The 23,165-nt window shown below is 44.8% G+C and overlaps 2 protein-coding genes across 5 annotated transcripts in view; both read right to left on the bottom strand.

Moving 5' to 3' along the window:
* NBEAL1 (neurobeachin like 1) overlaps positions 1-14,650 on the bottom strand; it is a 147,214-nt gene extending 132,564 nt beyond the window's left edge. For 3 of the 4 annotated variants that reach the window (XR_014551175.1, XM_083625751.1, XM_083625749.1), the window contains exons 1-2: positions 14,434-14,650; positions 12,451-12,880 (exon numbers count right to left, since the gene is read on the bottom strand). Coding sequence is in view for 3 of the 4 variants with exons in the window: in XM_083625751.1 (XP_083481877.1) it covers positions 12,451-12,501 (51 nt within the window). In the remaining variant the exon portion in view is untranslated. Of the gene's footprint in view, positions 1-12,450; positions 12,941-14,433 lie in introns of all 4 variants that reach the window. The other variant, XM_083625750.1, reaches the window with a different exon arrangement.
* CARF (calcium responsive transcription factor) overlaps positions 1-23,165 on the bottom strand; it is a 114,258-nt gene that overhangs the window by 10,437 nt on the left and 80,656 nt on the right. The gene's annotated exons all lie outside the window — the stretch shown is intronic.

Consider the following 23,165-nt stretch of genomic DNA (forward strand, 5'->3'; position numbering starts at 1 on the left):
ACCTGAAGCACCACTTTAGCTAATGGGGCCTCCAGCTGCTGCCGCACCGCCGGAGCACGATTTCCGTTCTCATCCTGAAGCAAAGTTCTTAACCTGAAGCACTATTTCTGGGTTAGCGGAGTCTGTATGTAACCTGAAGCGTATGTAACCCGAGGTACCACTGCACAAGAATCATTTTTAAAATGCACTGTCCCAGCCTTGCTCATCCCATACAATGAAATCCTTTAGGCTTTTTACAGCATGTTTTATAAAGTAAGGCATAAGACGTGTGACTGAATAGAAGACGGTCGGTAACTCTCGGGGAAAACTGTGCCGTGCGATTTGCCAAAAATCATCCGGAAGTAGAAGCCCATGCATTTCCCACGCTCTCTCTGAGAGCTGGTAGGTCTTGCACTGTCACAAAATAAACGCTACGTCTCAGGATTAATGGAATATTTTCAAGGCAAATTCAAGGCATGGTTTTTGGTACCCGTGTCCCGAGAACCCCAACTAAACACTCATACTTGGTCTAGGCATCTAAGAAAAACAGAACCTTGAAATGTGCTTAATTCATAGTTGCAACGCTCTCTGCATACTTTTCTCCTTCCCTCTTCTAAACATTGGTCTGAATATCGAGTCAATTAAAATCCACCCTCACGGTTCCTTCTGCAAGAGGCTGTCAACTGCCATGTATTAATGTACCGTATTTTTCGCTCTATAGGACGCACTTTTTCCCCTCCAAAAATGAAGGGGAAATTTGTGTGCATCCTATGGAGCGAATGCAGGCTTTCGCTGAAGCCTGGAGAGTGAGAGGGGTCGGTGTGCACCGACCCCTCTCGCTCTCCAGGCTTCAGGCAGCTATCCGCAAGCCTTCGGAGCACTCCGAAGGCTTGTGGATGGAAGCCTGAAGCCTGAAGCCCGGGGAGCGCAGTGCCAACTGCCGCTGCGCTCCCCGGGCTTCAGGCAGCTATCCGCAAGCCTTCTGAGCCCAGCGGGAGTTCCCGCCACACTCCGAAGGCTTGCAGATAGCCTGTTTTGGGGGCTGGGGTTGGGGGAAGCAACCGTCCCCAGCCCCGCAAGCTCCGGGAGTGGCGGCAAGGTTGCGCGCAATCTCGCCGCCTCTCCTGGACCTGTTTTGGGGGCTGGTGTCGGGGGAAGCTCAGGCTTCCCCCACCCCAGCCCCGTGGCTAAAAACGAAGCCGCGCGCAACCTCTCCCGGCTGGAGATGTTGCACATGGCTAAAGAGGAAGCCAAGACAGCCAGCAGGATAGATCCCACTGGCTGTCTTGGCTTCTTTGCTCTTTGGGGCTGGGGGGGGGAATATTTTTTTTTCTTTATTTCCCCCCCTAAAAACTAGGTGCACCCTATGGTCCGGTGCGCCCTATGGAGTGAAAAATATGGTACTTCTTTATATACAAGTAAAAGAATTTTAACCGACTGCATAGCATGACTAAACTTTTAAGAAACTCCATGGGGAAGTGTCAAATCCCCAGATTAAAACAAACCCAACTTGCATCCCTTGTCATAAACTAACAGCTATAAGGGCAGACGGGGTATGTCCTAAGGGCACAGGAAAGGGGGCCTTTTCAGTAGTGGCCCTATGCTCTTTGAATTCCCTCCCTAGAGAGGCAACATATGATTTCAGCTCTATTGGTTTTTCAATGAAACCGAAGACTCTTTTATTTCAAACTGCTTTTTACCATTTCGTGTTCTAACCTCTGCTGTTCTGCTAGTGTGAATTTTAATGTTGTTTTTTTATAAATAATCACAGAATTGTAGAGTTGGAAGGAACCCCAAGGTTCATCTAGTCCAACCCCATGCAATGCAGGAATCTCAGCTAAAGCATCCATTATATTGTGATGGAATTGGTATTACGGCTTTGACGAAAGTTGCATTGGGAGGGCTTTGCTCTGAAATTAATTTTGAGCCCAAAATATTTCAGGCAGTCCGTTTAACGACGGATAGAAAGCCAGTATACTTGTTGTCCAAACTGAACGCTTGAACAAAATATGTTCCTTATTTAAACTGTCCGCAGTGCACTCATTTGAAATGTACCACTGTATTAAAAATGGAGTGTATGCCAAAGGGCAATTATTGCAATGATGCCTGGTCGTGACTGCAGTAATGGCTGTTCTGTTCTGACCACTCAATTTCACAAACTCCTAGGATTTGGCTGCCATTTATTTTCCACACCCACCTGTCATGAAAACTCAACAGCCACCTGTCATTAGCACTTAGCAATTTGCTGGAAAAAGATATTCCAAAATCAGGTATTAAATGGTAAAAGTCACTACTAAGGTGTAATGTGTCTTGTTGTTCATCTGAGGTTGTATTTACCTAATTTTAAGACGAGCTAAGCAACAAAGGGACGCGGGTGGCACTGTGGGTTAAACCACAGAGCCTAGGACTTGCCAATCAGAAGGTCGGCGGTTCGAATCCCCCCGACGGGGTGAGCTCCCGTTTCTCGGTCCCTGCTCCTGCCAACCTAGCAGTTCGAAAGCACGTCAAAGTGCAAGTAGATAAACAGGTACCACTCCAGCGGTAAGGTAAACGGCGTCTCCGTGCGCTGCTCTGGTTTGCCAGAAGTGGCTTAGTCATGCTAGCCACATGACCCGGAAGCTGTACGCCGGCTCCCTTGGCCAATAAAGCGAGATGAGCGCTGCAACCCCAGAGTCGGCCACGACTGGACCTAATGGTCAGGGGTCCCTTTACCTTTACCTTTAAGCAACAAATGATAGCTATTATGTCCTGATAGGTAAAACCACAGAATTCAAAGAGGGTTCACTCTTTTCCCCCATGATTATATTAGGTTTAATATGTTATTTTTCTCTCTCTTTCCAATTCCCTGAAGCATAATATGTCGAAGTAAATTATTCCTGGAGTCTAATTGCTTAGATCACAAACCCATCATTACTGAAGTACCAGTATTGTCTACTCACTCAAGTGCCCAATTGTTTCAGGCTGCTTAGGCGGAAATGCTTCAACCTATTTTAAGTATATTCTAATCAGTAATGGATGGTTTGGAGTAATTAGGCCCTGCAGTAGAAGAAATGCAAATCGCAAAATAAAACATTTTTGTAAGGGCATAAGCTATGGTGGTTTTGTCCAAATCTCTGTGCTTCCACCTAGTATTATGGGCTTCTGAATCAGCCCTGGGAAACAACAGCAGTAAAAAGTAAATCCAGATATGTATGTTTTGTTATGTACATAAAATATGACTGCAGGAAGAGTTCTGTATTTTTTTAATAATATATTTGTAATGGCTAAAACAATAAATGTATTTTCTTGCAAGAGATCAGCACACTACACTGTCCTCAAAGACAGGTCAAATAACCCAAGTATTCAGTTCTTCTCACAACTGCTATACTCCCTAGGATGACAGAAATTTAGAGTCAGAAAAGACCCTGGAGATCATCAAATCCAACCTTCTAGTCCAGAGGTAGCCAACATGGGGCCCTCCTGAAACTGCCATCATCCATGAACTGGCCATGATGGCTGCAGCTGATGAGCTGTAAAAGAGATAAAAGGTAAAGAACCCCTCGACGGTTAAGTCCAGCCAAAGGCAACTATGGGGTTGCGGCGCTCCTCTCGCTTTCAGGTTGACGGAGCCGGCGTTTGTCCACAGACAGCTTTCCACGTCATGTGGCCAGCATGACTAAACCGCTTCTGGTGCAACAGGACACCGTGACGGAAACCAGAGCGCACAGAAACGCCGTTCACCTTCCCGCTGGAGCGGTACCTATTTATCTACTTGCACTGGTGTGCTTTCGAACTGCTGGGTTGGCAGGAGCTGGGACAGAGCAACGGGAGCTCACCCCGTCGCGGGGATTCGAACCGCCAACCTTCCAATCGGCAAGAGCTGTCGTCCAACAACATCTGGGAGAGCACCACATTTGTTACCCAGTTCTACTCAATGTAGGAATCTTGCAACCACAGCATCCTAGGTCCATGACCACCCAGTTGCTGCTTTAATAGCTGCATCGGAAGAAAACTTCTCCATGTCTAAGAACTGAAGTGGGTTTCAAGTCATACTTGTACCTCCAGAAGTGTTTCATTTTAGAAGAAGAAGAAGAGTTTGGATTTAACATCCCGCTTTATCACTACCCGAAGGAGTCTCAAAGCGGCTAACATTCTCCTTTCCCTTCCTCCCCCACAACAAACACTCTGTGAGGTGAGTGGGGCTGAGAGACTTCGGAGAAGTGTGACTAGCCCAAGGTCACCCAGCAGCTGCATGTGGAGGAGCGGAGACGCGAACCCGGTTCACCAGATTACGAGACTTCCGCTCTTAACCACTACACATTCAAATAGCTTTCTTCATGACGAAGAAAACACAGCCTGCCCGTATAGAGCGGCAAATGAGCCTCGCCTCCATTTCCACTTGGCCTGTTGGTTTCCTAAGGACAGGAAGTTTTGGCCCTAAGGCAGGGGTGGAAAAGTGGACCTGTTCTTATCTCCACCACCTGCACAAGCCAACTCTGACTGGCAGGCGGGTGCACATGTCAGTCACCTGACAATCACAGTAAATTCAGGTGACCAGTTTTCCTTTGCCTGCAGAAACCGAAAGGCACCATAATTTGCAGATCAATTGACTGTTTAACCAGTGTGGTGTAGTGGTTAAGAGCTGTGGACTCGTAATCTGGAGAACTGGGTTCGCTTCCCTGCTCCTCCGCATGCAGCTGCTGGGTGACCTTGGGCCAGTCACACTTCTCTGAAGTCTCTCAGCCCCACTCACCTCACAGAGTGTTGGTTGTGGGGGAGGAAGGGAAAGGAGAATGTTAGCCGCTTTGAGACTCCTTCGGGTAGTGATAAAGCGGGATATCAAATCCAAACTGGCAGGGCCTGCAAACTTCATGGGAGCTCCACCTTTACCTGCAATGTTAGGAGCAGGACAACGGCACATGGCTTGGCCCAAACAGCCTCACAGGCCAAATGGAGAGGCCTAGCAGGCCTGATTCTGACCATGGGCTGCAGGTTCTGCACTGTTGCTGTGGCAAAGGAACATCTCTCTGAAAGGTGTTCCAAACCCAGAGAAACGTACCACTTTTTTTTCCCGTTTCAGTTTTTAGCACTTTTAAAAGTAAAAGTCATGGAAGCAGAGCATTTTCACTGCTGAAGAGTAAAATTATTGCTTTCAAACCACAGTGACTCGATTTTTTAAAAAGAAGAAGTAATAATGGTGTCGTCACCCCCTAAAAAAAGGCTTATTGTGTTTCACGAAGAAGAAACAGTAACCACAGCAGGTCAGGGGAATGAAAAACCTGTTTGGGCAGAACTCAAGTTTGTTAAACATTTGGGTAAAGCATTTCTCCATAACCGCCACCAGATTATGCAAGTGACTATAAACACGGGGTCTTCATCGTTTTACACTTACTTCAAGTTGTTTTGCCAAAGTGACCTTTAGTTTTCAAAGCCCCAAAGCAGAATTTGACCCGAGGGCATCCCTGACGTGACAGCTGTCTATATAGCCACAACTAGCTCCTAAGACTCTGACATTACCCCGTCAAAGTGGCAGAATATTTAAGCTAGTGAATCAGTGGGCTTGTGAAGTGGAAAGTCCACCTGTCTGGTGAATGTATGCTTCTATCCATCTTCCATTAATATACTTGAAAAAATAACCAGTTCAATTACTTCTCCTCGCTTTATCGCCAAATGTTCTGCCCCAATATTCAACAATTCCACAGGCTGCTTTTCCAAACATGTTATAAGCAAGTCATATTACTTTCTGGGTGGGGGGGCGGACAGGATTGTGACCTCTCCCACTGGGGGTACATGTCCATCTCCAGGCAGTGTTCAAAACTCCCATTGTCCTAGGCACATTTTGCGACAGGGAATTTCATGAGCGCGAGCGGTTTCTGAGCTCTGGGTGCAATCCTGCGCCAAAGATTTCAGATTAAAACTGCAGAGTGGAAGGAAAGGAGGAGCTTTTTCTGCCCCCCCACTTCCAGCTACTCTCTGAAAACTGCAGAAGAGACCCTCTTAAGAACATGAGGGGGGTGGGCAGGGGAAGGAGCAGGGGTCAGCAAACCTTTTCAGCAGGGGGCCGGTCCACTGTCCCTCAGACCTTGCGGGGGGCCAGACTATATTTTTGGGGGGGAAATGAACAAATTCCTATGCCCCACAAATAACCCAGAGATGCATTTTAAATAAAAGCACACATTCTACTCATGTAAAAACACACTGATTCCTAGACTGTCCGTGGGCCGGATTTAGAAGGCGATTGGGCTGGATCTGGCCCCCAGGCCTTAGTTTGCCTACCCATGGACTAGAGCATGTGAAAAATTAACGTAATATTTTAGCTGCAGTTCATTTATTTTCAGCTCTGTATTTTTGTTTTTTTTTAATAAGCGAGACTAGACATTGCATTGTTGCGCCCATGGCCTAGGTTTAAGGTGCCGTTTAAGCTCCTCCCTTTCCATGGAGGCGCAAGTTACAGCAACAGCCAAGGCGACATTTTTCCACCTTCGCCGCATCAAGCAGTTGGTCCCTTACCTTTCCCGCCCCGACCTGGCCACAGTGATCCATGCGACGGTCATCTCCAGGCTTGACTACTGTAATTCGCTCTACGCGGGGCTGCCCTTGAAGCTGTCCCAGAAACTCCAGCGGGTGCAGAATGCTGCAGCGAGGCTCCTCACGGGGTCTCTGCCATGGGAGCATATTCACCCAGTGCTTTTCCAGCTGCACTAGCTCCCGGTGGAGTACAGGGTCAGATTTAAGGTGCTGCTTTTGACCTTTAAAGCCCTTCACGGCCTAGGACCCTCGTACCTACGGGACCGCCTCTCCTGGTATGCCCCACAGAGAGCCTCAAGGCCCATAAATAGCAACACCCTAGAGGTCCCAGGCCCTAAGGAAGTCAGTTTAGCCTCAACCAGAGCCAGGGCCTTTTTACCACTGGCTCCGGCCTGGTGGAACGCTCTGCCTCATGAGACCAGGGCCCTGCATGATCTGATTTCTTTCCGCAGGGCCTGTAAGACAGAGTTGTTCCGCCTGGCCTTTGGCTTGGAGCCAATTTGATTCCCTCCCTCTCTTTCTTTTTTCTTTTCCTTCTCCTCCTGCAATGAGGCTACATTTTAATATTTTAATGTTCCATTATTTTAATGTTGTTTTTTTATTTTTGTTTTTAAGTTGTAATCATTCATCTTGTTTTTATTATTGCTTGTAAGCCGCTCTGAGCCTGGCCTTGGCTGGGGAGGGCGGGGTATAAATAAAAAAATATTATTATTATTATATCTCAGTTTCTAACACTGTCTCTAGGATGTAACAACTCTTCTACATTTGACTTATGGACAAACAATCTGCCATTTATCAAAGGGCTGGCTAACCTGCCCACATCTTTGTGGACTGCAGCACCCATCACCAATGGTCATTGCCTATGCTGAATGGGGCTGACAGAAGACGGAGTCCAGCAACACTGAATAGAATGAACAGATTCAGTAAGTGGCTTAGATCTATACATGATGGATTTTCCATGTAGGATCTCTTCAACCATGGAAAGCACATATCTGGACAAAAAGCCACGATCCAGCTCCTCCACTACATGTAGCCAGCAAGATCATCTCAGTAGGTCCAATGCCTTTTTTAAACAAAAAACATGACCCCCAAATTCTATCTTCTTCCAGCCACGCAAAGAACAATTTGCAGAGCTTGGATATTTTCTGCTGTTTCAGTGCCAATCCAATCTGCATTTGTCTCTATAATGAGTGCAGCTAATCTTCCCTTCAATAGCCACAAAAGTTTTTTTTCTAATCTTAAATGGCAGAAGATGAGCATGCGTTAGCAAACAAAGGAACTTCTGCCAGGTCTTCCCCCCTCCACATAGGGCATTTACTCAATGGATGAAACCTTTCCTCTGCGGACGTCTTGACAGGAATGCAATAAAGTCAAAACAGACATCTGAACAAGTGCCCTAAAGTGGCAGAAGTGCTTCATGCATTATGCAGTCATTAACTCGGTATCAAAACAAGAAGCCCACATATTTCAATTTGGCATACTGATCCAAAAAACAATGAGCCTGCTCCAGCCACAGCGAAGCCCTTTTACGTGCTATTGATTTCAGCAGAGAGGCAAGCACCTGCTCAGAATTCCTCCTACTGGGAACAAAACAGGACTCGCTGCATGTTGAATCGTACCCAAAGTTTGTCACCGTGAGACTATTTTACGGGGATCTTCAATCTCTGCTGGAAACAGGATTGAGGCTCCATTTTAGCTTGAGCGGTTATTGCTTTTCACTTGGCTTTCTTTAGTTTTACTGCTGCTTTCTGCCCAGAGTACTTTTTTCAGCACAAAAAAGCAGATGGTATTATTATACGTGGCATTTAAAAAATATATATGCATAACACAATTTATTGTGTCAAGTCAACCCACATGCCATTGGTCTCTGTCTTGTCTCTCATTAAAAAGTAAAGTCAGAAGGAAACTGTTTTATAGTTTGACCAATTCAAATATTTTCGCACTCTTTTTTTCCTAGAAGTGGCAGAGCTCTGTTCCTAAGTAGCCCCTGGCATACTGGCACAGCTTATTATGTAACAATTCCAGTCTTGTAATCCCCCTAAGCAAGACTATACAATTTCAAGTGAAATTAATACGTCATCTAAATACTGACGCAAATAAAACAATTTAGTAGACGTTTGATTCATTCACCGTTACATTTTAATTTGTGGGTTTAAAGAAAACAGTTTCAGCAAATGAAAGACGAAATCATTTTACGTGGATAAGACTATCTCTGCTCCTTTTCAGTCAAATAAGGTGAATCCCGTAAGGTTGACTTTTGCAGTCACTCCTAGATGATCACCAGAATTCTGAGTCACTCAACTCACAAATAGGACAGCAGAGAAACGAAAACAGTACTGATATATATTCCTCTGGTAGCTCAAAACCTGATTCAGTGCTGCATTTTGTGCAGCAAACAGCTTCAAAGCATACTCATAGATTAAAGCATTAAAGAGCAATAGTTTTTGCCTGATAGGCTTTTAAACTCAAAAGCTTCAGCATCCTCACCAACAGCTGTTGGTCCAATAAAAGATGTCATCTTAACCTACTTTCATAACCCATAAGTCATTTGTGATTCCTGCATTCCCTATCAGACGGTTCGCTCCTAGATTATAAAAAGTTTTGCTAGATTTGATACAACAGAATTTCCAGTCCTTCAGCACTCGTAAGCACATATCCAGGCTACCATTCTCAACATGCTTTCTGGGATGCAAGTCACACTGAATTATTGGGAGTGGAACCTACTTTCGAGTCAGCATGGAGAGAACTGACTGAAAGTCTCACCTTCAGGCATAATTGCTGAGAAAAAGAGAATCTTTATACATTAGGATGTCAAGATCTCAAGCGCGCCCTTGCAAAGGGCAATATCAGTAGGGGTGGTTCTCATTTCAACCATTCACATAATGTACTTTCTTTCAGGGACATGTTTTGCTGCCTAGGTCACAATCACATATTTCTAAAGCACAGTGGCAACACTTTAAGCAGCCAGGGATCTACTCTTCTCTGGGCCACCTCCCTGGGGTCACAGAAGCCACAATGGGTGGAACCATAGCTGTAAGCTTACACATTTGAAAATAAGGGATCAGCAGCCAAAATAAGGGATTTTAGTCAACCAGCAGCCAAACGAAGCCTCAAGTGGTGGTTCCCATAGCGCAGCAACCCGGCAAAGGGGATGCAGCAAGGAAAACCACCGTCACCTCTCCGCTGGGAAGTGCTGAGCAAAGGCGAGTCCCCAGGCAACGCGGCCGATTTGATCGGCACAAGGCAAGCAAGCTCCACCCCCCAGTCATTCTTAGACTCCTTATTGGGTGAGCAACGCAGCCAAGCAACACAGTTGGAGCCTCCCTCCTCCCTGGCCAGCAGGGAGGGAGGGAGAGGAGCTGCTTCCTTTGAAACCCGGGAAATTTAAGGGACATCATCAATAAGGGACAGCAGCGGGACATGGCGCTGGGATAAGGGACTGTCCCGCCAAATAGGGGACACTTGACAGCTATGGGTGGAACAAGGAATATAAACATTTACTTTGGTAGGTAGAATAGTGTCTGTTTTGGCCTCCAGGCATGAGGTTCTACCACTCCTCCAGAGAGGCTTCTGGGGTTGCATTTGACCCTGGGACTGAAGGTTTCTCAACTAATACATTTGATTTATGGCCCACCTTTCCTCTAAGGAGCTCAAAGGGGAATCCATGGCTTTACCCCCTCCCCACTTTGTCCTCACAACAACCGTGTGAGACAGGTTAGGCTACGAAACAGTGACTGGCCCAAGCTCCCCCAACGACCTTCACAGCTGATGGGAGAAGAAAAGTGCTTGGTAGAGGACATCTTAAAATACCCAAACGCGCCACCTAGCAGCTGGGCTCAGTGCTACAAACAGCAAGTCTCCACCAACTTTTCCAGATATTATTTCCATAAAATTGTAACCCGTTTCGACCCAGCGACCCACATTACCTTCTCTCTCCTCTCACGTGTGCACAATACAGTAAGCATTACACAGCGGTTGCGTTCCAGGGCTTCCACCTAATGCCAAAGTCCTGTATAGTCAAAACCCATTGGCTTCAATGGCGGGTGGGATTGCTGAAGTCATTTTTCCCGGACCCCTGTCCCCTTTTTATTTTTAAATGGCCATGCATGTAAAAGCTGGATGCACAAAAGGTAAATGTCCGTGAGTTGAGGGCTTCCTGTAGTTAGCTTGGAGGAAGCGTTCAGAGGCAAAAGATATTGGAGTATCTGGAAGGCTTAGGTGGTTTGTACTGTTAGGTAGACTGGGACGCGGGTGGCGCTGTGGGTTAAGCCACTGAGCCTAGGACTTGCCGATCAGAAGGTCGGCGGTTCGAATCCCCGCGACGGGGTGAGCTCCCATTGCTTGGTCCCAGCTCCTGCCAACCTAGCAGTTTGAAAGCACATCAAAGTGCAAGTAGATAAATAGGTACCACTCCAGCGGGAAGGTAAACGGCGTTTCCGTGCGCTGCTCTGGTTCGCCAGAAGCGGCTTAGTCATGCTGGCCACATGACCCAGAAGCTGTACGCCAGCTCCCTCGACCAATAAAGCGAGATGAGCGCCACAACCCCAGAGTCGGGCACGACTGGACCTAATGGTCAGGGGTCCCTTTACCTTTACTTATTGCTAGGTAGGAATGGTCAGAAAACACTGCTAACTTCATAAATGTTTAGGTCCCACTTCAAAATGTTCCGTTGGACATTTGAGCTATTTTTCATTATGCCATCAAGTATCTGCTCACTTCAAAACAAAGCTCAATCAGCATGGTCATATTGAGCTTCTAAACAATAGGACGTTTGTGTTTCAAAAGCTCACCAGCTTAGGCAGCAGACTAAAAGCAAATTCCTTAACTCCAAATCTTATGGCTCAGAGGAACATTTTTGCATGTTCTTCTTTGCAACAAAACAATGGACACGCAAACAAAAATGCCAAGCGCTTTTGCGCAATGAAACTGCTGAAGAAAGCGCCACCCTAACCCAAGCAAAATTCAGATGAAAGGAACAAGAAATAATACCGGAGCCTAACGAGAATAATTATGAATATGCGGCAAATTGTTGTGGTGGTGTAAACATCTCATTTCTGTAGCCTGAGATTCATCGTAGACCATCTTCAGCATCGCCATCAGGTTTGCACAAGCCCAAGTTGGGCAAACTCCTTGCATAAAGAGTATACACTCAAGTGGAAGACTGCATCCAGTCTTGGCTCCGTGGAAAGAAGGCCAGGAAACAAATATTTAAAGTTTTAGATATAACAGATTAGGTTAGGTATGGGGAACCTTTGGCCAGCCAGATGCTGTTGAACTACAACTCCAATCAGCCCCAGCTAGCATGACCAACGGCCAGTGATGATGGGAGTTGTAGTTCAGCAACACCTGGAGATTCAAAAGTTTGTCATACCTGTCCTATAGGTAAAGGTAAAGGGACCCCTGACCATTAGGTCCAGTCGTGGCCGACTCTGGGGTTGTGGCGCTCATCTCGCTTTATTGGCCGAGGGAGCCGGCGTACAGCTTCCGGGTCATGTGGCCAGCATGCCTAAGCCGCTTCTGGCGAACCAGAGCAGCGCATGAAAACGCCATTTACCTTCCCGCCAGAGTGGTACCTATTTGTCTACTTGCACTTCGTGCTTTCGAACTGCTAGGTTGGCAGGAGCAGGGGCCGAACAACGGGTGCTCACCCCATCACAGGGATTCGAACCGCCGACCTTTCGATCAGCAAGTCCTAGGCTCTGTGGTTTAATCCACAGCGCCACCTGCGTCCCTTACCTGTCCTATAGGAGCACATAACTGTGGGCATTTTGGTCAACTGTACCAGCATATCAGGATTCCAATTTAAAAAACAATCTAAGGCTGCAATCCTATTCCCGGTGCATTCAAGATGACTTACTTTTGAGCAGACGTGGTTAAGACTGCACTGTTAGCCATTTGGCTTCAACAAAACAGCTTCAACTAAAGCATCCCCCAAGTTTTATTTATTTTTTAAAAAGAAGTTACCTTATTGCAATAGAGCATCCAAAGTTCATACAGCCTCTCTCTGGACGCCATCGTTCGCCTTCCTCAGTTGTGAAGTACCATACGCTCAAGATCCTATCATGCTCACTTTCAATTCAAAATGTTCGCTTTAATTCGTCAATCCAATCAAGGACGGGGAAAACAAGTTTCTCCAATACTCTTGCACAGTTAAATCGGCTAAGGGTGACAATCAGCCCTCTCCTTTTCATCGATGGCACTTTGGAATTCACCTCTGAAAGTAAAATTGTGCTGGCTGGAACTTGCAGGATGTGAGCCGATGTAAGAAAGGAAATGTTATAATTCCATATTACAAGGGCTGAAGGAGATCCCAGGAACTGCTCTTGTTGTTTCTGATGAAATCTCAGTAAGATGTTGTTGACCTCAAGTCTTCATCATCCCCCTCAGTGACAAACTGCATGGTAGAAAATATATTTTCAGTGTACCAAACAGCAAAGCAATGTTGACAGATCAGCTGACAAAATAAAGACTGGTTTGTTTATTTATTTATTTATTTAAAAAGTACCCACTATGTTGGGTATTTTCTACAATTCACATCATTTATTTAAATTTAAATTTTAAAGCGCTCGGACACTCATTTCCTTGCTTTTGCTTCCGTAAGAATGCGCCAGAAATTAGTATAAGGGCATCACTGGGCAAAAAAAAAAACCCTCTTCACAATAGAACCACCAACATCTCCTCTCACGTATCCAGTGTCCAAATGTTCCCCCTAGCTTAGAAATTATAAAAACCCTAACCATTTTCAAAGGGTGATGAAAAACGGACTTCCGGGGAATTTGGGGGGGGGGTAGACTGATAAAGCTGTTGTAGGCTAAAGTGCCGACTGCGCTCTACTTAAGATATTTTTTTAAAAAAATAAATCCAAAATTAAACACAGATCATCTCTCCTCAAACCTTGTTTCTGATGGTTCTCCCCTCCCCCCTTTCTCTAATTCACACGCAGTTGTTTTCCTAACTTCACTTGTTTGCCCCTTTTACAGGACGCCTCTCCTTCAACCCAGCACAATACAATGATGCAACAACAACAACAACAACGAATAAATTCTTTTGGGAATTATAGAGGCGGAACTACCTAAACTGTATAGAAACTTATTCATGTATGCTACTACAGCTGCAAGAATGTTACTCGCGCCAAAATGGAAAGAATAAGAAGTCCCAGCAAAGGAAGAATGGATACCAAAACGTACGGAATACGCAGAAATGGCGAAACTTACCGGAAAAGTAAGAAATCAAGATAGCAAACTTTTTATAAAAGAATGGAAATGGGTTTACTGGATATTTACAGATAAATTGTAAACAGATAAAAACATTGGCAGGATTGTTGTAATAACCTGCAGTTTGACAAGAGTGTATATTTAAAGTAGATTAACAAGCGAGCAACTTAAGTTAACTTGGAATATGCAGAAGATATTACAAATCAATTGAAGGAACCGCAGAAAGAGGGGGATGGAGGTCGAGTTAAAGTAGATTAACAAGTGAGCAACTTAAGTTAATTTGGAATATGCAGGAGATATTACAAATCAATTGAAGGAACCGCAGAAAGAGGGGGATGGAGGTCGAGTTATCGAAATGTTAAAAGGATTGTCAAACTAGTGAAATGCATAAACCTGAAAAGCACCAATAATTTTTTTAATTTATAAATAAATAATAATAATAATGAATAATTTAATGATGATGATAATAATGATAATAATTTCTCACCCATATCTTCGCCCCCCCCCAACCCCACCCTTCTTCCAGGACACACCACCCCTAATCCCCATGCTGTAGTTTCAGGAGAAATAAATTATAGTTTCATGAGAGATAAATTATCCTTATTCTCATTGCATTTGCCCTCCCCACTTCCCTGTTTCCTTCCCCCCCCATACCTCGCCCTCCTCCAGCCCCACAGCCAGGCGGCTCTCCCCTCCCCGCCGCCCCACAGCCGGCCAGGGGCTCCTCGCTCACCGGGGACGCGGGAGGCTCCTCGGACCCCGGAGAAGAGGCGCCTTCGCTGGCCGCGGACTCAGCCCAGCTCCCGGGGGAAGAAGCTGAGGCGGCTCAGCAGGAGGAGGAGGAGGCGGCGGCGTTCGCTGCTGCTGCTGCTGCTGCTGCTGCTCCTGCCGCTGCTGGCAAATGGGAAGCCACATCGGCCGCCCCGACGCCCCGCCCACATTCCAGCGCTGCCTCCTTCCGCCCCGCCCCGCGACGCAACCACGTCCGCCCTTCTGGCGAAGGCGCACGGAGATGACATTGGGGCGGAGGGGAGGGAAAAGGAAGGCTCGACGGCCATCTTGGCTCCTGGCAGAGTCTTTGCCATTGCCCTCAAACACCCCCCCCGCCCGCTTCTTGCTCTCCGTTATAGAATGGGAGCGTACTTTCCAACATTGCTGAAAAGAGGGACGTCATATTCAATAATAATAGTTTATTATTATTGTTGTTGTTGTATTTTTTATTATTCCTATTATTCTATTTATTTTATTCATTATTCACTTTTTATTTATTTATTTATTTATTCTTTATTGTTATTGTTTTTTATTATATTATTATATTATAATAATAAGATTATATTATAATCTTATTATCATTTCTATTCCATTTATTATTTATTTATTATATTTAGTAGTAGTAGTAGTACTCTGTCATATTCGATAATAATAGTTGTTTTATTATTATTATTGTATTTTTCTATTGTTCCTATTCTTCTACTTATTTTATTCATTATTCACTTTATTATTTATGTATTTATTTATTCATTATTATAATATTATTATAATATAATATTATCATTTCTATTCTGTTTATTATTTATTTATTATATTTAGTAGTACTCTGTCATATTCAATAATAATAGTTGTTTATTATTATTATTATTATTATTATTATTATTATTATTATTATTGTATTTTTCTATTATTCCTATTATTCTATTTATTTTATTCATTATTCACTTTATTATTTATTTATTTATTTATTCATTCATTCATTATTTATTGTTATTATTTGTTATTATATTATTATAATATTATTATCATTTCTATTCTATTTATTATTTATTTATTATAATTAGTAGTAGTACTCTGTATTTCTATTATTCTATTTGTTATTATTATGATGATGATTCTATTATCATAATTAGTATTCTTTCTTCTTTGGCGAAAAAATCTGGGAGAGTCAAGCTCGCAAAAATTTACCACTTGCCTGATAATAAGTGTTGGAAATGTAAAGAGACCGAAGGTACATTCTTTCACCTTTGGTGGACATGCCCAAGGATTAAGGCTTTCTGGGAAATGATTTATAATGAAATGAAAAAGGTATTTAAATATACCTTCCTGAAGAAACCAGAGGCCTTTCTCCTGGGTATGGTCGGCCAATTGGTGCCAAAGAAGGACAGAGCATTTTTTATGTATGCTACAACAGCAGCAAGAATACTCATCGCAAAGTATTGGAAGACACAAGATCTACCCACCGTGGAAGAATGGCAGATGAAAGTGATAGACTATATGGGACTGGCAGAAATGACCGGCAGAATTCGAGACCAGGGAAAAGAGACGGCGGAAGAAGATTGGAAGAAATTTAAGGACTATCTTAAGAAACATTGTAAAATTATTGAAGGCTAGAACGATGTTGATTCAGAAATTAAGGGGTTAAAAGCTGTAATGATTATGTGATTAAGAAAAGAAAGGATAAAAATTATATAGAAATTAGGGGAAGGATTTGCTGAATTGACTTAATTAGAGAATGGAATACAGAAAGGGGAGGTACGAGGAGGTCGGGAAAGTAAGTTTTATGAATATAAGGGATGGAAATTATACTAGTTTTGTATGTGTTCTGTTTGGATTGTATGTATTTTTATTGTTTTTGTTTTTTATTGTTCTGTTTTTTCTGTTTTATATAAATTCCTAAACCTTAATAAATATATTATAAAAAGAAAGACTTGACTAAGGCCTTTGATGCTGTGAATTGTAATGCCCTGTGGACTGTCCTTCTGAAAATTGGCTGTCCAGATCAATTTGTGAACGTCCTTCGGCTCCTCCATGATAATATGACAGCAACAATCGCAGATAACAATGGCTCTCAAAGTGAACCATTCACAGTGAGATCAGGTGTTAAACAGGGTTGTACTGTCGCCCCAACTCTATTTATTAAATTTATTATTATTATTATTATTATTCTGTTTGTACCCCACCCACCAGACTGGGTTCCCCCAGCCGCTCTGGGCAGCTTCCAACATATATAAAAAGATAATAAAGCATCAAACATTTTAAAAACTGCCCTATACAGAGCTGCTTTCAGGTGCCTTCTGAAGGTTATACAACTACTGTACTTATCTCCTTGGCTCAGGCCCTCCAACATTCCTCCAATGAAAACTGGGATTCCCTACCACACCCTCCCAAATTTCCCCCATGAAGACAGGGGCATCCTAAGGAAAAGTGGGACATTCTGGGATTGAATCAGAAACTGGGATGGCTTCTATAAATACGGGACTGTCCATTTTACTCCAGAAAGTGGAAAACATAACAAAATGCCATCTCAATGAGAACTGAAAAAGGTCAGTGCCTTCCAGTAAGCATAGAAAGTTCCCTGTCAAATGGAAACTGAAAGCTGAAAGCTATGCATAGCTGTCAACCTTCCCTTATTTGGTGGGAAACTCCCTTATTCCAGCGCCGTTTCCCGCTACTATCCCGGATTGTTGATATCCCGTAAATTTCCTGGATTTCAAAGGAAGCAGCTCCTCTCCCTCCCTGCTGGCCAGGGAGGCTCCTCAACTGCGTTGCTCGGCTGCGTTGCTCACCAATAAGGAGTCTGAGAACAACGGGGGGGTGGAGCTTGCATGCCTTGTGTCAATCAAGTCAGCCGCATTGCTCAGCGCTTCCCAGCAGAGAGGTGACGGTGTGGTTTTCCTTGCTGCTGTATCCTTTTGCCGGGTTGCTGCGCTGTGGGAACCACCACTTGAGGCTTCGTTTGGCTGCTGGCTGGGCTTTCTGCCTTTGGGCCTTTGGCTCGGAGGGGCTCTACTCTGTGTTTGTGTGTGTGTGTGTGTGTGTGAGAGAGAGAGAGAGAGAGAGAGAGAGAGAGAGGGTGAATGTGTCACTTAAGCTGATAGTAGGAATGCTGTAGCTTCACACACTTACATTCACACAATGTGTAATAAACTTGGGGCATTTTTTTACCGCAGGATGTGGCAAGGTCAGTACTTTAGATTTACAAAGGGATCTGAGAGATGAATGAGAGATATGGTTTGTCAGTATTAATGGGCAGCTAAATAGAAACTGAAGGGACGCGGGTGGCGCTGTGGGTTAAATCACAGAGCCTAGGACTTGCCGATCAGAAGGTCAGCGGTTCGAATCCCCGCGACGGGGTGAGCTCCCGTTGCTCGGTCCCTGTTCCTGCCAACCTAGCAGTTTGAAAGCACGTCAAAATGCAAGTAGATAAATAGATACCGCTCCAGCGGGAAGGTAAACGGCGTTTCTGTGCGGTGTTCTGGTTCGCCAGAAGTGGCTTAGTCATGCTGGCCACATGACCCGGAAGCTGTACACCGGCTCCTTCTGCCAATAAAGCAAGATGAGTGCCACAACCCCAGAGTCGGTCACGACTGGACCTAATGGTCAGAGGTCCCTTTACCTTTTAAATAGAAACTTAACCCCAAAAGTTAGGACCAAGATTCAAATCCTGACTGAGTAACTTTGCTCACTAGTAACATTGAACCATGAGGACGAGATGGTTGGACAGTGTTCTCGAAGCTACCAGCATGAGTTTGACCAAACTGCGGGAGGCAGTGGAAGACAGGAGTGCCTGGCGTGTTCTGGTCCATGGGGTCACGAAGAGTCGGACATGACTAAACGACTAAACAACAACAACAAGTTAATTCTCCTTATTTGACTGCTTTCCCCTTTGGAATTAATTATTTCATTGGCTGTTCCTTCCTGCACTACTATACATTTAACCATACATCTGACTGTAGTAGTTCTGAATTCTGTGTTTGCTTGACCTCTCTCAGTGCCCCCTTATTTGGTACTTTATTATTAAATTGACTGTTACCTCTCCCCAATTTCTATTGCACGTTGCTGGTGGGGGACATCTTCAATCCTTCCTTTGAACTGAAAATCTTTCACACTCAGTATATTTCTTTTATAATTTTTTGTAATTATTTTTCAGTGCAGACCTATTTTGCTCCCTTTCAAAATCATCTCTTTCTAGGGGTGCAGCCTAGGTTCGGTAGTCTGTTCCATAATATGAAAAAGCTTCCCATAGTCTCTTTTATTTAATTTATATTTATTCAAAAGCCACTTAACATGTTAAAAATCTATTAAACTCTGCATACTCCTTCCAGGCATAGGCAAAATCGGCCCTCCAGATGTTTTGGGACTACAACTCCCATCATCCCTAGCTAACAGGACCAGTGGTCGGGGATGATGGGAGTTGTAGTCCCAAAACATCTGGATGGCTGAGTTTGCCTATGCCTGCTTCTTTCCCTTTGTGCTGATGGCATCCTAATAGCACAGGGATTATGTTGACACTTAACCTCTCAGCACATATACCAGACAGTATTACTTCAAACCCTGAGGAGACAGAATTGTGGTAAATCCCACATTTCTAACCTTTTTGCTTCTGAGAGAATTTGTCTTTTTGCTTGAATCTCTAAATCATGCAGAAGATTGTTAACCTGGGAAGAGAATTTACTACTAAGGAAGAAGGAGTTACTCTTTTTCCAGTTGTTGTCGGTTGCCCTTTTGCTAACTGGAGATAAGGGGAGCAGCACAAAGTCATTCTTTGTTTCAGGATCGAAGTGGAGTTACGTTACAGCCAACTGCAGTTTTTATTACCTTGAAACGGATCCACAGTCTGTTTAAAACCTTTAATCAAGATCCCAAGGTAAGCAGAGCTGATATAATTTTTATCCTCCGTTTATACCTTGGAGTAAACAAGTCAGGGATACTGATGAGTCTGCTGTGGATTACTCATTTGCAAAACACATCAGCGGTTACCCGATTCCAGTTAACAATGCAAACTCAAACAGAGCAACCAAGCACTGTATTGAAAAACAGCCGGTGGTACAAGGTCTTTCTACAAACCATGGGTAGGCAAACTAAGGCCTGGAGGCTGGATCCGGCCCAATCGCCTTCTAAATCCGGCCCGAGGATGGTCCAGGAATCAGCATGTTTTTACATGAGTAGAATGTGCCCTTTTATTTAAAATGCATCTCTGGGTTATTTGTGGGGCTTGCCTGGTGTTTTAACATGAACAGAATGTTTGCTTTTATTTAAAATGCATCTCTGGATAATAATAATATGTGGGGCATAGGAATTTGTTCATATTTTTTTCCAAAATATAGTCTGGCCCTCCACAAGGTCTGAGCGACAGTGGACCGGCCCCCTGCTGAAAAGGTTTGCTGACCCCTGATGATAGATTGCAGTGCCTTTTGTGGAAGGAGGGAAGATAAGATCAGCTGGACACCACTTCCTGCCTCTCCCCTTCCAGTTGCCAAGATTAGTAAAGTTAAGGTAAAGGGACCGACTCTGGGGTTGCGGCATTCATCTCGCTTTACTGGCCAATGGAGCCGGTGTACAGCTTCCGGGTCATGTGGCCAGCATGACTAAGCCGCTTCTGGCGAACCAGAGCAGCGCACGGAAACGCCGCTTACCTTCCCACCAGAGTGGTACCTATTTATCTACTTGCACTTTGACATGCTTTCGAACTGCTAGGTGGGCAGGAGCTGGGACTGAGCAACGGGAGCTCACCCTGTCGCGGGGATTCGAACCGCCGACCTTCTGATCAACAAGTCCTAGGCTCTGTGGTTTAACCCACAGCGCCACCCGTGTCCCCAGTTGCCAAGATTATCATACTGCAAATCTCATAGAAATCCCATAGAATCGCTGAGTTGGAAGGAAATCTGAGGATCATGTGCAATGCAGGAATATGCGACCTTGGCATTGTCACCACTATGCTCTAACCAATATTGGTAGAGGGACAGACATTTCATTTGACTCACGGTTGTACAGCTGTGGCAGGCAACCAGAGACCCCCTGGACCAAAGGGGACTCCCTGGGATTTCAGTTGACACTTCTATCTGGTCAAGCAAGAGAGGCAAGAGAGGGATGTGAGAAGGGAACATTGCGCATGGAAACAGGACTTAACCTGAAACTGTTCTTAACTTGAGGTACCACTTTAGCTAATGGGGCCTCCCGCTGCCGCCGCACGATTTCTGTTCTCATCGTGAATCAAAGTTCCTAACCCGAGGTTCTGTTTCTGGGTTAGCGGAGTCTGTAACTGAAGTGTCTGTAACCCAAGGTACCACTGTAGTATTATTATTGTTATTGTTATTGATGCTGGGAATTCTAGCTCTGCAAGGAGCCTTCTAAAAACTCTCAGCACCCTTAACAAATCACAGTTCCCAGAATTCTTGAGGGAGGAGCCACGAGTGTGAATGTGGTATAAGAGAGCTTGAAATGTATTGTATAGATTTGACCCAGGACTATACAAAGTACCGTATTTTTTGCTCTATAAGACTCACTTTTTCCCTCCTAAAAAGTAAGGGGAAATGTGTGTGCGTCTTATGGAGCGAATGCAGGCTGCGCAGCTATCCCATAAGCCAGAACAGCCAGAGCGACTGCTGCTTTCACTGCGCAGCGATCCCTCTTGCTGTTCTGGCTTCTGAGATTCAGAATATTTTTTTTCTTGTTTTCCTCCTCCAAAAACTAGGTGCATCTTGTGGTCTGGTGCGTCTTATAGAGCGAAAAAGACGGGTATGTCTGTTGCTCTTTGCTTCCGGTCTTCCAATCTGTAAGATGGACCAATGAATATTATGCTGAGTAAGCCACACGCTGTGGATCCCTTAAGAGCTTAAAGAACTGTTGCTTCAAAACTGTACATTTACTTTTAAGACTCATTATTTGGCTGCCTTGTCTCTCGTACCAAGAAATGGTTTCATTGACACAGTAAGGCTTGCCGTTGTCCCACATGCCATTTGCCTTCACAATCTTTTGACTTGGAAAGGTGGCCGTGTAAGCAATTAAAATGTCACAAACACAAAGGACTGTTGTTTCCAGCTGGTAAATGGGCAATGCAAAAGGTTCCCAGAGAAACAACAAAAATCTGTGGACTTTCCTTTTTTTCCAAATGATAGCCTAACCGAGAGGGCATATAGTATAGCAAACTAAGGCCCAGGGGCCGGATCCGGCCCAGTCGCCTTCTAAACCCAGCCCACGGAAGGGCCGGGAGCCAGCTTGTTTTTACATGAGTAGAATGTGTGCTTTTATTTAAAATGCATCTCTGGGTTATTTGTGGGGCATAGGAATACGTTCATATTTTTTTTCAAAATATAGTCCAGCCCACCACATGGTCTGAGGGACTCTGGACCGGCCCATGGCTGAAAACGTTTGCTGACCCCTGGGATAGCAGAAGGAAACTAATCCAAAATGAAATGGTTCCAGATATTTTGTGTAGCTCACCTGCATAGCTGACACAGCAGAACCACATTAGCCAGATTTCAATCTTAGCAACTAGAAAAGGTGAAAGGGTGATGTTAATTTTTGCCACACACACTGCACTGAAATTAGGGTAACACTACATCAAACAGCACTTCTACCTTTAAGATAGATGTTCAGTGCTAGATTTTCTAAGGTTGCTTCCAGATGACCTGTTTACTGAACATTCATCCCAATTCATTTGTGTACAAAGTTTGGGAGAAGTGCATTTTCCTGTCAATTTTCGTTACTGTGTGTGTATACACTCACACACACACAGAGTCATACCTCGGGTTGCGAATGCTGCGGGTTACGTCTTTTTAGGTTGCGTCCCACGGCGACCTGGAAGTACCGAAAGGGTTACTTCCAGGTTTCGCCGCTCGCACATGTGCAGACGCACAAAATGACATAACGCGCATGTGCAGAAGCAGTGAATCACAACCCACGCATGCGCAGACCAGGTTGCGTTCCTTTCAGGTTGCAAACGGGGCTCCAGAATGGATCCTGTTCACAACCAGAGGTACCAGTGTGTGTGTGTGTGTGTGTGTGTGTGTGTGTGTTTATATATATATATATATATATACACACACACACACATACATATATACATACATACAGTGGTACCTCTGGTTAAGTACTTAATTTGTTCCGGAGGTCTGTTCTTAACCTGAAATTGTTCTTAACCTGAAGCACCACTTTAGCTAATGGGGCCTCCCGCTCCCGCTGTGCCGTCGGAGCACGATTTCTGTTCTCATCCTGAAGCAAGGTTCTTAACCCGAGGTACTATTTCTGGGTTAGCGGAGTCTGTAACCTGAAGCGTATGTGTCAGGGAATCAGGAGCAGGAGCACTGGGGAGAGAGGATTGGGAGAGCGAAGGGGAAGAATCCGAGGGCAGCGTAGGGGAGTATGACAGTGGCCCGAGAGATTCCATGAGCTTCTCCAGCGAATCAGAAGATTCCCAGAAGGGGGCGCCGATGGTCAGGGCAAGGGGGGTCCCAGGGGGGACGCACCAGAAACAAGGAGCCAGAGGGGAACCCCAAAGCAGCAGTGGAGGATCGGGACCAGTTTCCCCACCAGAGCGTAGTGGGGGGGAAGAGTCACATGTGTCAGGGGCAGTGTCTCCTCCAGAGAGGGAGTCAGGGCTGACCACGCCTCCAACGGAGGGGAGGTCAGTTGCAGCTAGCCCCCCCGAAGGGGGAAGCAGTGACAGCAGCAGTGGAACGGTCAGGAGGA

Source organism: Podarcis filfolensis (genome assembly GCF_964270895.1).
Source record: "Podarcis filfolensis genome assembly, chromosome: 1".
Taxonomy (NCBI): Eukaryota; Metazoa; Chordata; class Lepidosauria; order Squamata; family Lacertidae; genus Podarcis; species Podarcis filfolensis.